Genomic DNA, 13698 nt, shown 5'->3' on the forward strand with positions numbered 1-13698 from the left:
GGCACTGCATATGTTAGGTATTAGATAAAGCTCCTTGTCCACATTGCCCTTAATGCTTATGGTGTCATAGTAGGTATGCTACTGGATTAGTAATCCACAATTCTGGCCTAATAACTTAGCTAAACACGTTTAACTCCCACCACGTCACCCTGAGGAATTTAAATTCAGCCAATTAAATAATCTGGAATCAAAAAGCTAGAATCAGATTGTCTTCACTTGTGGTCCTGACCTTCAGTCAATGTGGTTGACTCTCAACTGTTCTCTGAAATGGCCATTCTGGTAAACTCCTACACAGAACTATAACTATATACGTAAAACTAAAGAGTAAAACCAGCCAGACCATCCAGCAGTGACCATGTTGCTGGATGCGACAGAGGTGCACTCTGCCCAATCAGAACATATTTATGCCAAAATTAAAAGAGTTTATTTTGAGACTGCACAAAGGACAGCCTTACAATTCAACTTCCAGAATCTTACATTTCAGCCAGGATCTGACACTCTTTCATCACTGTTCTTGGGAATGACCTGACCTCCTGACCAAGTATACTGTACATTGCTGCTAAATGTTAACTGCTCAATGTCTGCCTTGGCTTCATGTAACTCTCTCGCCTTTGAGTAAGAACATTCTGAATGTAAGTTTCATTGAAGAGACTTGAATGTGCAATCCAGGATTTCACTAGCAGCGCAGACAGACAGGAGGCTGGAAGAACACAGCAACCCAGGCAACATCGGGAGGTGGAGAAGGCGATATTTCGAGTGTAACTCTTATTCAGGACTGGGGGTGGATGTTAGGGGAGCTGCAGATAAAGGGGGTAGTGGGGCAGGGTGTTTATAAGGGGGGTGACAGGGGCAGGGTGGTTATAAGGGGGGTGACAGGGGCAGGGTGGTTATAAAGGGGATGGCAGGGGCAAGGTGATTATAAAGGGAGTAACAGGGGCAGGGTGGTTATAAAGGGGGTAGCAGGGGCAGGGTGGTTATAAGGGGGGTGACAGGGGCAGGGTGGTTATAAAGGGGATGGCAGGGGCAAGGTGATTATAAAGGGAGTAACGGGGCAGGGTGGTTATAAAGGGGGTGGCAGGGGCAGGGTGGTTATAAAGAGGGTGGCAGAGGCAGGGTGGTGAAGTAAGGATAGGTGTAGACCAGTCTGCCTCCGCCACCCCTTTATAACTACCCTGCACCAACCACCCCTTTATTTGCAGCTCCCTTTACACCCACCCCCAGTCCTGAAGAAGGGTTACACCAGAAACATTGCCTTCTCCACCTCCTGATGCGGCCTGGCTTGCTGCGTTCTTCTCGCCTCCTGCTTATCTACTTTGGGTTCCAGTATCTGCTTTTGTTTTTGTCTCTGTCACTAGCAGTGCAGCACTGGGATAGGCCTCCAAAATGCCATCTTTTGGATGAAGTATTAAAGTAAAGGAAAGTAAAATGGATCCCATGGCCAGTATTTCCAAGAAGAACAGAAGAATTCTAGTGTCCTGGGTGAATTTTTTTTTTTATCTCTTGGCCAACTCTTGAAATGGATTATCTCTTCATTATGACTTTCCTGTTTGTGGAAGCCTGCTGTGTATAATTTGGATCCTGCATCTTCTGCATCACAGCATTGACTTCACTTCATAAAATATTGGCTGGGAAGTGCTTTGAACATGCTGTGGTTATGAAAGGTGCTTTAGTGGTAGCGCCCCTATCTCTGAGCCAAGAGACCTGGGTTCATGTCCCACCTGCTCCAGAGGTGTGTAACATCATCCCTGAACAGGTTGATTAGAAAATATAGCAGTGCAGATCTATCTTTCTTTCTGGGTTTCCCCACTCAATCCCCTTGAGTTCATCGTACATTTCTGATCCTACAGTTTAGGACAATGAGTTACTGAACCAGGCTCAAATCTGCACCCACAATTGTTTGACTGAATTCAGAAGTAAGACTGAGCAAGGTTTTCTCTCCTTTTGTTATCCCCAGTACTGCCCACCTCTTCATGTGTCTCCCGCTACAGTTGGTCGATGAGCAGCCCTCCCTACTTTAGCAAGAGGTTTGAATATGGAAGAACAATTTGGTCAAGCTCAGTGTTTCCCGGAGTCAATGCCCCAGTCCTGTTCTCGAGCAAAGGAATCACTGGGATCTTATTAAGGATTGAAGGCAAGACTTCCTCTCGTGTTGAGGGGCAAGCTCTTTGATTGACAAACCTCTGGACCAGTTAGGGCAGCCTCGCTTACATTGGTACAAATGGAAATCAAGTTAGATCTTCCCATGCTTGGGTAGCTCTAGTACTATAGTGGGGAGTGCATCTCTCAGTTGAAAAGTGAATTGTCTGGTATTTATTATATTATTGCAACATGCTCAGTCCATTCAATTTTCAAGCATTGGTGCAGTTGTTGATATGTGGTTTTAAAAAATACTGTTCACTTCTTTACTTTGGAAAGACATAAGTATTGAGGCCTTTTAGCTTGTGTTGTGAGTGGGTGTGGGGGCCAGAGCAGGGACTTGTTTATATATGAGCTATTAGAAGACAAGTTGAACTTTGGGATCAGATTCTTGGCATGTGCAAAACTGACGGTATCACAGAGAGACATGAACATCCCATTATTTAATCTCAACAGAAAAAAGACACCTAAATTTGAAATAAATTTTGGAGGCAGTGTTTAAATAAGCCGCTTACTCTAAAGTTGTTACAGTGACTGTGCACTGGTCCCATTAAAACCGACACATCTCAAAGGATGTTTCAGAATGTGGTTTGTGTCTCTGTCTGTAGAGGAATAAAGGAGAAAATGAGTCAAGTTCACTAATTGGTGATTTACTATGTAGCTGAAGTCACTCAGTAATGTTGATGCAATATTTCCTGCAAGGCAGCATCTCACTGTTTACCTTTGCTCAGAAATATATTTTCAAGGAACTAAGGTTTCTGTAAATGCAGTGCAATATGAAGTATCTGTTATCTACCCTATTTTTGTTAACTTCTGAGCTTTGCCATTCAAGCTGTGTGTGTGCAGTATTTGACTCGGCGTTTCATAGATGAAAACTGTTTTGTAGATTCTGAAGCTATTTAATTCTCTCTGTTCCTTGTCTTCAACATCTCTTGGCGAGGAATGATTAATCCACATTTCCTGCCTTGCTTGCTGTGGCATTTATTCATAAATTCCATCAACAGTTGCAGTTGTCGGAGACTGGGATAAAACAGAGGAGATCACTTATGCGCCAAGACCATATATTAAGAGAAAGTGCCAAACCAAATATATATATAGGGTCTAGAGTTATGGATATTGCAGTGAGTAAGTTTTTAAAAATCGAGCTTTCATGGATTTTTTGTCACATGCATCGTTCATTTGTCACCTTTTGCAGAAGAATTACTTCCAAGAGCTGAATTTAAATTCGCTCCTGTGACGCAGTTCAACATGACTCACATCATCGCTTTGTGTTCAGAGAACAAAACAAAACATTTGTCCAACATTTTTTATACAAAGGCTGAATCTCCCTAATCCTTGCACTCAATTGTAAAGCAGTCAACTGTTTTTCATAGAAGGTTAGGCCTCAGCTATTGTCTGTGGTCTCAACTAAATTCACTCTGAGTTCTTCTCAAGTCCAACACCATCCTGACTTGGAAATGTATCGGTGTTCTTCCACTGTCACTGGTCAAACTTGTGAAACCTTCCTGTCCCTAACAGCGCACTGGGTCTAGCTACGCATGGACTGTGATGCTTCATGATGTTGCCTGTTCCAGTAGCCTTGAGTACACCTGTACCCACAGTCACTGCTGCAGACGTTAGATCGGCTTTCTTGAGGGTGAACCCACTGAATGCAACTGACCCAGATGGAGAGACAGCTGTGCACTCAAATCCTGCCCAGACCTACAGACATCTTTAACCTGTCCTTACTACAATGTGAGGTATCCAACTGCTTCAAGAAGACCACTAACAACCTAGTGCCAAAGGAAAATGAAGCATCGTACTTCAATGACTACTCCCCGGTGACTCTAACACACATCATTATGAAGTGCTTCGAGGTGTTAGCAATGGCACACAGCAACTCCAGTACCCCAGATTGCTTTGGTCCTTTACAATTCAGCTATTGTCATAATAGGTCCAGGGCAGACACCATCTTCCAGGTTGTACGCATATCGCTGGGACATCTAGATCATAAGAACACCTACGTCAGACTCATTTTTATTGACTTTAGCTGCACTTTCAACACAAAATTCCATCAAACCACATCTCCAAGCTCTGAGACCCAGACTCTGTTCCCCCCTCTACAACTGGATCCTTGACCTCTTGACCCATCGACCACAATCGGTAAGAATAGATAAAACAACTCTTCAATGTAATGCTCAACTCCAGTGCCCCCCAAGGCTGCGTACTCAGCCCCATGCTGTACTCCTTATGCAAACACAACTGCGTGTCCAAATTCAGCTCTAACTCCAATTACAGTTTTGCTGATGACACCACTATAGTGGGTCAGATCTCACACCATGATGAGGCAGAGTACAGGAACGAGATAGGGACTTAGCGGCGTGGTGTAAAGACAACAATCTCTCCCTCAGTGTCAGCAAAACAAAGGAGCTGGTCATCGAACTTCAGGAAGCGGAGTGGAGGACATGCCCCTGTCTGTATTAATGGGGCTAAGGTGGAGATGGTCAAGAGCTTCAAGATCCAGAGAGTAAATGTCACCAGCAATCCATGTTGATGCTACAGTCAAGAAAGCACACCAATGCCTTGACTTCCTCAGAAGGCGAAGGAAATTCGACATGTCCACAATGACTCTTACCAATTTTTATAGATGCACCGGAGAAAGCATCCTATCTGGATTCATCGCAGCTTGGTACAGCAACTACTCTGCCCACAACTGCAAGAAATTACAGAGAGTTATGAACACAGCCCAGTGCATTTCATAAACCAGCCTTCATTCTATTGACTCTCTCCTACACTTCCTGCTGCCTTGAGAAAGGAGCCAACATAATCAAAGACCCCTCGTTCCCTGATTATACTCTCTCTCATCCTCTTTCATTGGACAAAAGATGTAAAAGTTTGAATACACACACACACAAACAGATGTAAGAACAGCTTCTTCCCTGCTGTTATCAGACTTAGGAACAGTCCTCTCATGTATTAGAGGTGATCTTTCTCCACACCTTCTTTGTAGCTGTAACATTATATTCTTCATTTTGTTCAATTATCCTGATGTACTTATTGGATTAGATTACTTACAGTGTGGAAACAGGCCCTTCGGCCCAACAAGTCCACACCAACTCTCTGAAGAGCAACTCACCCAGACCCATTCCCCTACATTTACCCATTCACCTAACACTACAGGCAATTTAGCATTGCCAATTCACCTAACCTGCACGTTTTTGGACTCTGGGAGGAAACCGGAGCACCCGGAGGAAACCCACGCAGACATGGGAAGAATGTGCAAACTCCACACAGACAATTGCCTGAGGCAGGAATTGAACCCAGGTCTCTGGCACTGTGAGGCAACAGTGCTAACCACTGTGCCGCCCACTGCCACTGTGCCGCCTTTTATGTAAGGTATGATTTTTGTGGTTAGTACACAAAACAATACTTTTCACTGTATCTCAGTACAAGTGACAATAATAAATCGGATGAAGAAGATGGCTCACCATCGCCTTCATGATGACAATTTGGGACAGAAAGGAAGGCCAGGCCTAGCCCTCACTACCTCATCTCATGAGTGACTGAGGTTGGGATATTTCTGGAATTGGGACTCTGAAAGATTTTTCTACTTGATGTCCAAGTATTGATCTTCCTGTAAGTTTGTGTGTGTCTTTGTTCACAATTTTTCAGGCCTTTTTTAAAAAAAGGCCTGATATCAGTTGGAGTTGAATGAGTTGGACTCAATTTTCCTAGAATATCAGTTTTTATATTTAGTATGTTTCTAAAACAAACTTGAACCTTAGTAGTGGTTAAAATTATTTAGAATTCATGGCCATTAGTTTAAGACATTTTTAGATTATTAATCTCAAAGGATCAGCTTTAACATTAGTATAAATTCATACACCATCAAAACGTATGGTGCTGGAAAATTGCAGCCTTCCTGATGAAGAGCTTATGCTCGAAACGTCGACTCTCCTGCTATCAGATGCTGCCTGGCCTGCTGTGCTTTTTTAACACCTCACCTTTTGACTTGATCACCAGCATCTGCGGTCCTCCCTTCCTCCTAATACATTCACACGCCACGTGGTCTCAACGAGGGACTGAATACCAAGTCTGGACTAGTTAGGAGTGTTAGCTGTCTGTATGTCCACCATGAGGTTTCATGTACCAGCTGGGGGTAGAACATTTTGGTGAATGTTCAAGTGTGAAATGATTTGGAGTATTCTTGAAGTTACTGGATACTCTTCCTCCACTCAGCATAGCCTAGACCATCCAGAAATCACTGAAATCACCAACTGTCTGAATTTAAAACAACAGTGGATGATTAATTTTCGTCTGACTTTAATTGTAATACTTGTGTTTAACTTTTGATATTCATTTTTTTTTCTTTCTCCAACTCTAAAGAACAGACCGAACAGGGCAATTGAGTTTGAATAGAATTTTTGCTTAAAAAAGAAACAGACTGTGTGAAGTTATTCATTCAGTGACAGCTGTAGCCTGCACGTGTATTCCTTCAGTGAGTAAGTTGGGCAAGTTCAGGCCATGGATTTTTCCATAAACCTTTCCAGTCTCTGTAAAGGTCTGCAGCTGATGGAGTTGAGGTCAGCCTGCAGGATGTAACTCTTCCCTTCGTATCCGAAGGACATTATAGCACATCTGCAGAATCCTCAATTGACTGTTCCTAGATGTGTGTCCCTCAGTGTAATTTCTCTGGAATCTGCTTTTTGTTTTTAATGTGGATCTTTTTAATTTTTTTATGTTCATTCAGCTGACTAATGTTGATGCAGGTTAATGAAACAGAGTTCAGGCATCCAGCATCAACATCAGGTACAGGCTGTGCCAACCACATGCTTCAGTTCATTGGAGCAGGGCCGAGACCTGGATTGATAAGGATCCCTTCATTATATCCTCCATCATTGACTGTTCCTTTCTTCAGGTTTTATTTGAGAGACTCCTTTCCAAATCCTCTGTCAAAATCTTGGTCATATCTCAGTGTATGTGTCTTTATCAGTTTCAAGTCCCACTTTCAAATTAACCCTGTATTTAGTTATGTACATTGGCTTTCCTTTCTCAATTTAAAATTCTTATCCTCGTGTTTAACTCTGGCTTCACCCTATTCCATCTCTTAAAAACCTCCACCTTGACATCTCTTCCTTCAGCTTGGTGTCCATTTGTCTGATTACAGTGTATTCCAACTTTGTACATAATTGCAGTTGCCTTGTTAGGGGGAAAAAACATCAAGCATGTTTTGTATAGTAAGGTATTTGTGTAAATGTGAGCTGTAAGATACATAGCTCATTACGCACACAGCCTTTAAGGAGATAGAGAAGAGTTACAACCCATCAGATTTAAACCAAGGTCCCACAAGTGAATGGTTAATGTCTGCTTTATTGTGTCACTCACCTGTCCACGTTTCAGGGTTTAATGTGCTGCTCCTGTAACACTGGATAAATTGCTCAATGGTGTTGAAACTCAGCTTCTCCTTAACATGTGCACATTGGCAGTTCCCCATATGGTTCAGTTTATCTCTCTCCACCACCGGATACAAGTTGGAGACGGTAAGACAATTTGCTGTTCAGTGTTTGTTGTTATGTCTGTTATATTGGTAATTCTCAAGTTCTTCAGTCCTGTACCAGCCAAATCATTAATGCGCTGAATTTGAGGCAATGGCAGCCCGGTAATTCTGAAAGAAACTTGAGATGTTAACTTTTTGTCATGGTTGGTGCAGAAACCATGCTGGAAATTGGTTTAAAGACTGTACTAGACGCATATATATTAAGGGAGATTTAATAAAGGTTTTCAAAGTTATTAGAGATCTTGATAGGGTAGTTGGTGGGAAACACTTCCCACTCCCGAAGCGATGGTAACCAGAGGACGCATTTTAAAATAACAGAGGGGAGGTGGGAATTATTACTTACACAATGGCTTTGTGATCTGAAAGGGCAGTGAAAGCAAATTCATTATTACTTTTAAAAGGGAATTGGATATATCTGTGAAGAAAAATGTTGCAGGTGTAAGGGGAAAGAACAGAGCATTGGGACTAATTAGATTGCTCGGCATTGGATCAGTGGGCTGAATGGCCTCCTCTGTTGTATCATCACATAAAAGCCTAATGGGGAATGTTGATTTACTGCAGTGTTTATTCTGTGAAGGTTTCCCGAACCAACATTTGTGTCCTGTTGCAGATTTGTGCCAAGTATTAATTTTGGAAATTATTTATCATTGCTAGCAGCTTCATTGCTTTCTAACTGGGTCTGGTTCTGTAGGGTTTCTTGTGATATCACTCCAAAATTACCATCACCAAGATTAAAAAGCCTGCTGTGTAGCCCATTACAGGGCAATCAACTGTACAGTATAGCTAACACACTATTAAATCACCTCAAACATTAAATAAATAAATCAAAAAATCTAAAAATTCCCTTAAACCTTCAAAAGTTTCCTGTATAATGAGGGTGAAGCTGGGTTTGGATAGTTCCATGCTCCAAAAATCCTGTATAATGAGAGTGAACCTGATGTTGGATTGACCCATAAATCTCGGCTTCAGACTGTTAAGTGTTGCTGTAATCTTGAATTGATTATGGTTCTGGAGTGCTGTAGAAGTAACTGAATAAAAAAGGGGGCAAGAATATAGGGCTGAGTGACTAGTCTCCACTCTGACAGATCACCCAAACTTTCTATCGTACCATTCAATCTTTTCCATTCTCACAAAATACTTTGGATTTCTCCCTGAACCCTAATTCAAATGCTGGTTTCTGAACAACAACTCGATTGCCCTTTGGGTGAAATAGTTTATCCTGATCGCTCTCTGTATTCTTGACTTCCTCAGCTCTGACTTGTGTCCCTAATGCATGCTGTTTTCACTGGAAACAGTTCCTCTACCCAGGAAAAATGGAATTAGATCACTCACTGTCTTCTTTATTCCAAAGAGAACAAATCCACTTACCTTGGGTTTCCCATTATGGAAATTTCTGGATCCACTCTTTACTACTTCCAACTCCCTCATGAGCTTCCCATGATTGGATGCTCAAACCTGTTGGAGGAGAAAGTGAGGACTGCAGATGCTGGAGATCAGAGCTGAAAATGTGTTGCTGGAAAAGCGCAGCAGGTCAGGCAGCATCCAAGGAACAGGAGAATCGACGTTTCGGGCATAAGCCCTTCTTCAGGAACCTGCTGCGCTTTTCCAGCAACACATTTTCTGCTCAAACCTGTTGTCAGGCTAGTTTTAAATTTGGGCATATTGGGTTATTTTAGCTGATAGTATTCTTACCTCTGACTCAGAAGATTTACTATTCAAGATTGGCACACATTATCCAAACTGTCATTTAAAAACAGTGCTCAGAGAGTGTATCATTGTCAAGAGCTACATTATATGGGAATGCTCACTTGAATGTAACCATTAAATGTCTTCTGGCACTATTAGAAAGGTAGAGAGTTCTCAGTGCTAGCTGACAATCCTCTCTCTCCATTAACTGGTCATCAATCCTGCTCTTGTCTGCAGATCTAGGTGTGCACAAAAGGCCATTTTCGTGGTTTTCTGTCTTGCAACAGAGGCTGCATGTCTAAGTAATTTACCAGTGTGGAGATTATTTGATTACATAAAGCCTGTATCTTTAAAATTCCTTGCCCCACCATCTCTTATATTTCAATGCATTTGTTCCATAAAGGAAAGTTAAATGGATTTAAATGTGACGTTCATCATTAAGTCCTAAAAATAAATTATTTTGATCAAGAAATAGTCTTGTTTGTGACTAAGAGCTGCTCTCAGTATTCTGGGAGCCAGCCCTCCTTGAGTTTGAAATTTACACATTACACAAATACCCCATTACACCAGTGTTTAGGTGGCATGAGTTTTGCGATGCTTCTCCTGAGTATTTAGTGGAGGGTGTGTTTTTTTTAACTTAACCTATTTTCCTAATCAACCAGTTCAGAGATCTTATTACACATCTCTGGAGCAGGTGGGACTTGAACCTGGGCCTCCTGGTCCATAGGTAGGGACACTACCACCAGAGGGCCCCACAAATGTGGTTATAATAAACAGAGGTAATTCCTTTAACCTGACCTGTGTTTCCCCCAGGAGATTCCCTAATGCATTGCTACAGCGAGACAGAGAGAGCAGCGTGCTGTTACAGTCTCATCCCAAGTACCTGCTGGTTTTAATTGATTTCAGCTGGTGCTGCTGGTCACCTCTTTCTTCAAAAAAAACTATAATTTCTTGGAAGTGGGCCTCATTGCCTGTATATAGTTGCCCTTGAAAGATTGGTAGTGGGCTGGTTCCTTGTGCCGCTATGCCCATCTGGTGTAGGTACACCCACGGTCATGATCTAAAGAGGTGCTAAGCATCCAATTGCCATCCAATGAATTCCAGGAAAAGTATCTATCAGTGAGCACTGGTTCAGAAACAGATCAGGTGAATTCCAAGACTCCTGGCACACTCAAAACATTTGATGTCATTCACTATCCAGTGATTTGTCATGTAATTGTGATAGGAGAGGGTGTCAGATAGAACTGTCCCACAGCTCCTGCCAGAGGGAAAGAGGAAACTGAGCTCAAAATCAAACTGGTGCTGACCAAGTATAGTGTGAACTTTGCATTGGACATGTCCCTTGATCCCAGGCTAATCTTTGAGCACCCATACTGCATCGTGTAGCCAAACCCTATAACAAACTCGTGGGAACTAGTAAAGGGACTCTTCTCAGGGCTCATGGTGTCGCGAGTTGAGATGTTTCTGTGACCAGAAATAAGAAGGGAAAAAACTGAAAGTAGAGGTCTGTTTGTACACTTGCCAGCTTGCTCTGAGCACCAACCATTTGTTATGTAACTAAGTAATATAATGTTTGTACAGTCTGTTTTATATTGGGAACATGTGTATTCATTTAAAACTTATTCATTCCGCTTTGCTTTCATTAACACTGTCCATCTTCCTTCTTTCTAAATTTTATGAATAGCATGAACCCTGCTCGTTACTAACTCTTATTAACCAGGGCGTCTGCTAAGGAAATTATTTTACTGTTAATACTTAAGCTTGTGCTGATTACTTGTTAACAAATTTGATTTCAGCTTGACGTTTGAGCGTGTCTGACGTGATTTCATGAGAGTAACAGGGAGGTGTGTTGTTTAAGCAATGCCACTTCAGAACAGCACAGTTTCCCCCCTCCACTCCCACTGTCAGCAAGCCCCTTTCCTGCACTGTTCTTGAAGCTTTTAAACACCTTCCCTAGCAGATATACAAAGCAAGTCTGGATAAATCAACACCCAACCAACTGATCACATCTAGGCCGAGGGAGACATTGTAAGGATATTCAACTGCTATGTGGAGACTCACAAAGGTTCGGAGAATGAGCTGTGACTGCACAATGATAAAAGCAGCCTGCTGGCAAACAAATTCTGTACTCTGATAGCAGTGTGGATGTGAGAAGTGCAAGATAGAAGCAGACCTATATAAGACTATGTGCAAAACAATTCCCTTTCCTATCAAAAGTTGAACAGTTTGCTTGTCAGATGTACATGTTACAATGAGATAAGAGCTGAGACCCCAGAGGCTATATCCGAACTTAGCTGATCCAGTGGGTCTTGCTATTGCCAGCTAGCTTTCAATATGGAGTCTTTTCATTCACCCATTCTCGCTCTTTCTTTATGAATGGCTTTGCGTCTGTCTCTCTTTTTTTTTTGCTTTGTTGCAGTCTCTGCATCTCACCGTTCACTCTACCTGCATCTCACGGTTCACTCTTCCTGCATCTCACCGTTCACTCTTCCTGCATCTCACAGTTCACTCTTCCTGCATCTCACCGTTCACTCTTCCTGCATCTCACCGTTCACTCTTCCTGCATCTCACCGTTCACTCTTCCTGCATCTCACAGTTCACTCTTCCTGCATCTCACCGTTCACTCTTCCTGCATCTCACCGTTCACTCTTCCTGCATCTCACGGTTCGCTCTTCCTGCACCTCACGGTTCACTCTTCCTGCATCTCACCGTTCACTCTTCCTGCATCTCACGGTTCACTCTTCCTGCATCTCACCGTTCACTCTTCCTGCATCTCACGGTTCACTCTTCCTGCATCTCACCGTTCACTCTTCCTGCATCTCACGGTTCGCTCTTCCTGCATCTCACGGTTCACTCTTCCTGCATCTCACGGTTCGCTCTTCCTGCATCTCACGGTTCGCTCTTCCTGCATCTTACGGTTCGCTCTTCCTGCATCTCACGGTTCGCTCTTCCTGCATCTCACGGTTCACTCTTCCTGCACCTCACGGTTCGTTCTTCCTGCACCTCACGGTTCACTCTTCCTGCACCTCACGGTTCACTCTTCCTGCACCTCACGGTTCGCTCTTCCTGCATCTCACGGTTCGTTCTTCCTGCACCTCACGGTTCACTTCTTTATACTTATTACCGAGTTGTGCATTAGAGTAGTGTTTAAGGGATTTTCTGAAGCTATTTTGTTCAGTTAGCATTTTCCCTTTTTGTCAGAACTGTCATGTGACACTGCTAACCTGTGTGTTAGTCAAGTCCTCCATCCACTTTCATGTCTCCTTGTCTCTTAAAGCTAATCAGAATGTAAGCACTTCTTTTCAAGGGGTCACAGTACCTGAGTCTCTGTCATGAATTCTGATCATTTCCTGTTCCCTTGGTTAATTCCACAATCAAATATTCTTCAAGAGGCTTCCAGTATTCCGATTTATACTGTGAGGTGCTGACACTTCAATACAGTATTGTTGGAGAGTTGCCTTGTGTGTTCTGGATGAGAGCTAAATATAAGGTCCCATCTATCCTGATGACTGTAAAAACCTTATGGCATTTTTCCACTGAAGAGCATAGGAACTTTCCTGGTATCATGGCCAATATTTTACTCTCAGACAGCATCACGAAACAAATTATCTGGCCATTATTACATTGCATACAGCAAAATCCACAAGCAGCATTTCCAGCAACCATGACTATACAAAAAAAAGACTATACTGGCCACAAAGCATTTTGCAATATGCTGAGGTCATAAAAAATGTTATGTAAACACAAATCTATGCTTTTAAGTGGACCTTGGCGAGGGTGTGGAGCCAAGGCATGGTTGGGGGATGTTCACATAGATGCAATAGCTTCTAGACGTCTGGCTACCTCCCCAAAACCTGTCATGAAGTTGGGTCATTTGGACATTGAATCCTATATGTGGTGATTGTATGCCTTACCAGAGTACTTCCCCAGAGTTTTATGAACACACAAGACTAGCGGTTAAACCACAATCTGCTAAGGTAGCTATGAACAGGGTGTAAGGTACTTCCTGAATAAAATTGTAAAACCAACCACAGATAGCTTGGCCACTTTGATCACATTACATCTGAATTATGGCCATTTTCTTTTGCACCAATCTCAGTCCATCTATCTAGCTAACTTCCGTGGTTCATGCCATGAAATGGAGCATCTTCTGTACCAGATCCAGAGTAAAGCTTTTTCTGCACTGTCCCCATCAAACATTCCCAGGACAGATACAACACTGGGTTAGATACAGAGAAAAGTTCCCTCTATATTGTCTCCCATCAAACACTCCCAGGACAGGGACAGGAACAGGACGGGGTTAGATACAGAGTAAAGCTCACTCTGTCCCAGGGACAGGG

At 42.6% G+C, this 13698-nt stretch overlaps 1 protein-coding gene across 3 annotated transcripts in view; it reads left to right on the forward strand.

Moving 5' to 3' along the window:
- Positions 1-13698, forward strand: part of crtc3 (CREB regulated transcription coactivator 3) — an 84794-nt gene that overhangs the window by 47035 nt on the left and 24061 nt on the right. For all 3 annotated transcript variants that reach the window (XM_043680498.2, XM_043680496.2, XM_043680497.2), the window contains exon 4: positions 7594-7655. In XM_043680498.2, the coding sequence (XP_043536433.2) occupies positions 7594-7655 (62 nt within the window). The remainder of the gene's footprint in view (positions 1-7593; positions 7656-13698) is intronic.

Source organism: Chiloscyllium plagiosum, unplaced genomic scaffold (genome assembly GCF_037043375.1).
Source record: "Chiloscyllium plagiosum isolate Xiang-an unplaced genomic scaffold, Cpla_swu_hap1 HiC_scaffold_42, whole genome shotgun sequence".
Lineage (NCBI taxonomy): Eukaryota > Metazoa > Chordata > Chondrichthyes > Orectolobiformes > Hemiscylliidae > Chiloscyllium > Chiloscyllium plagiosum.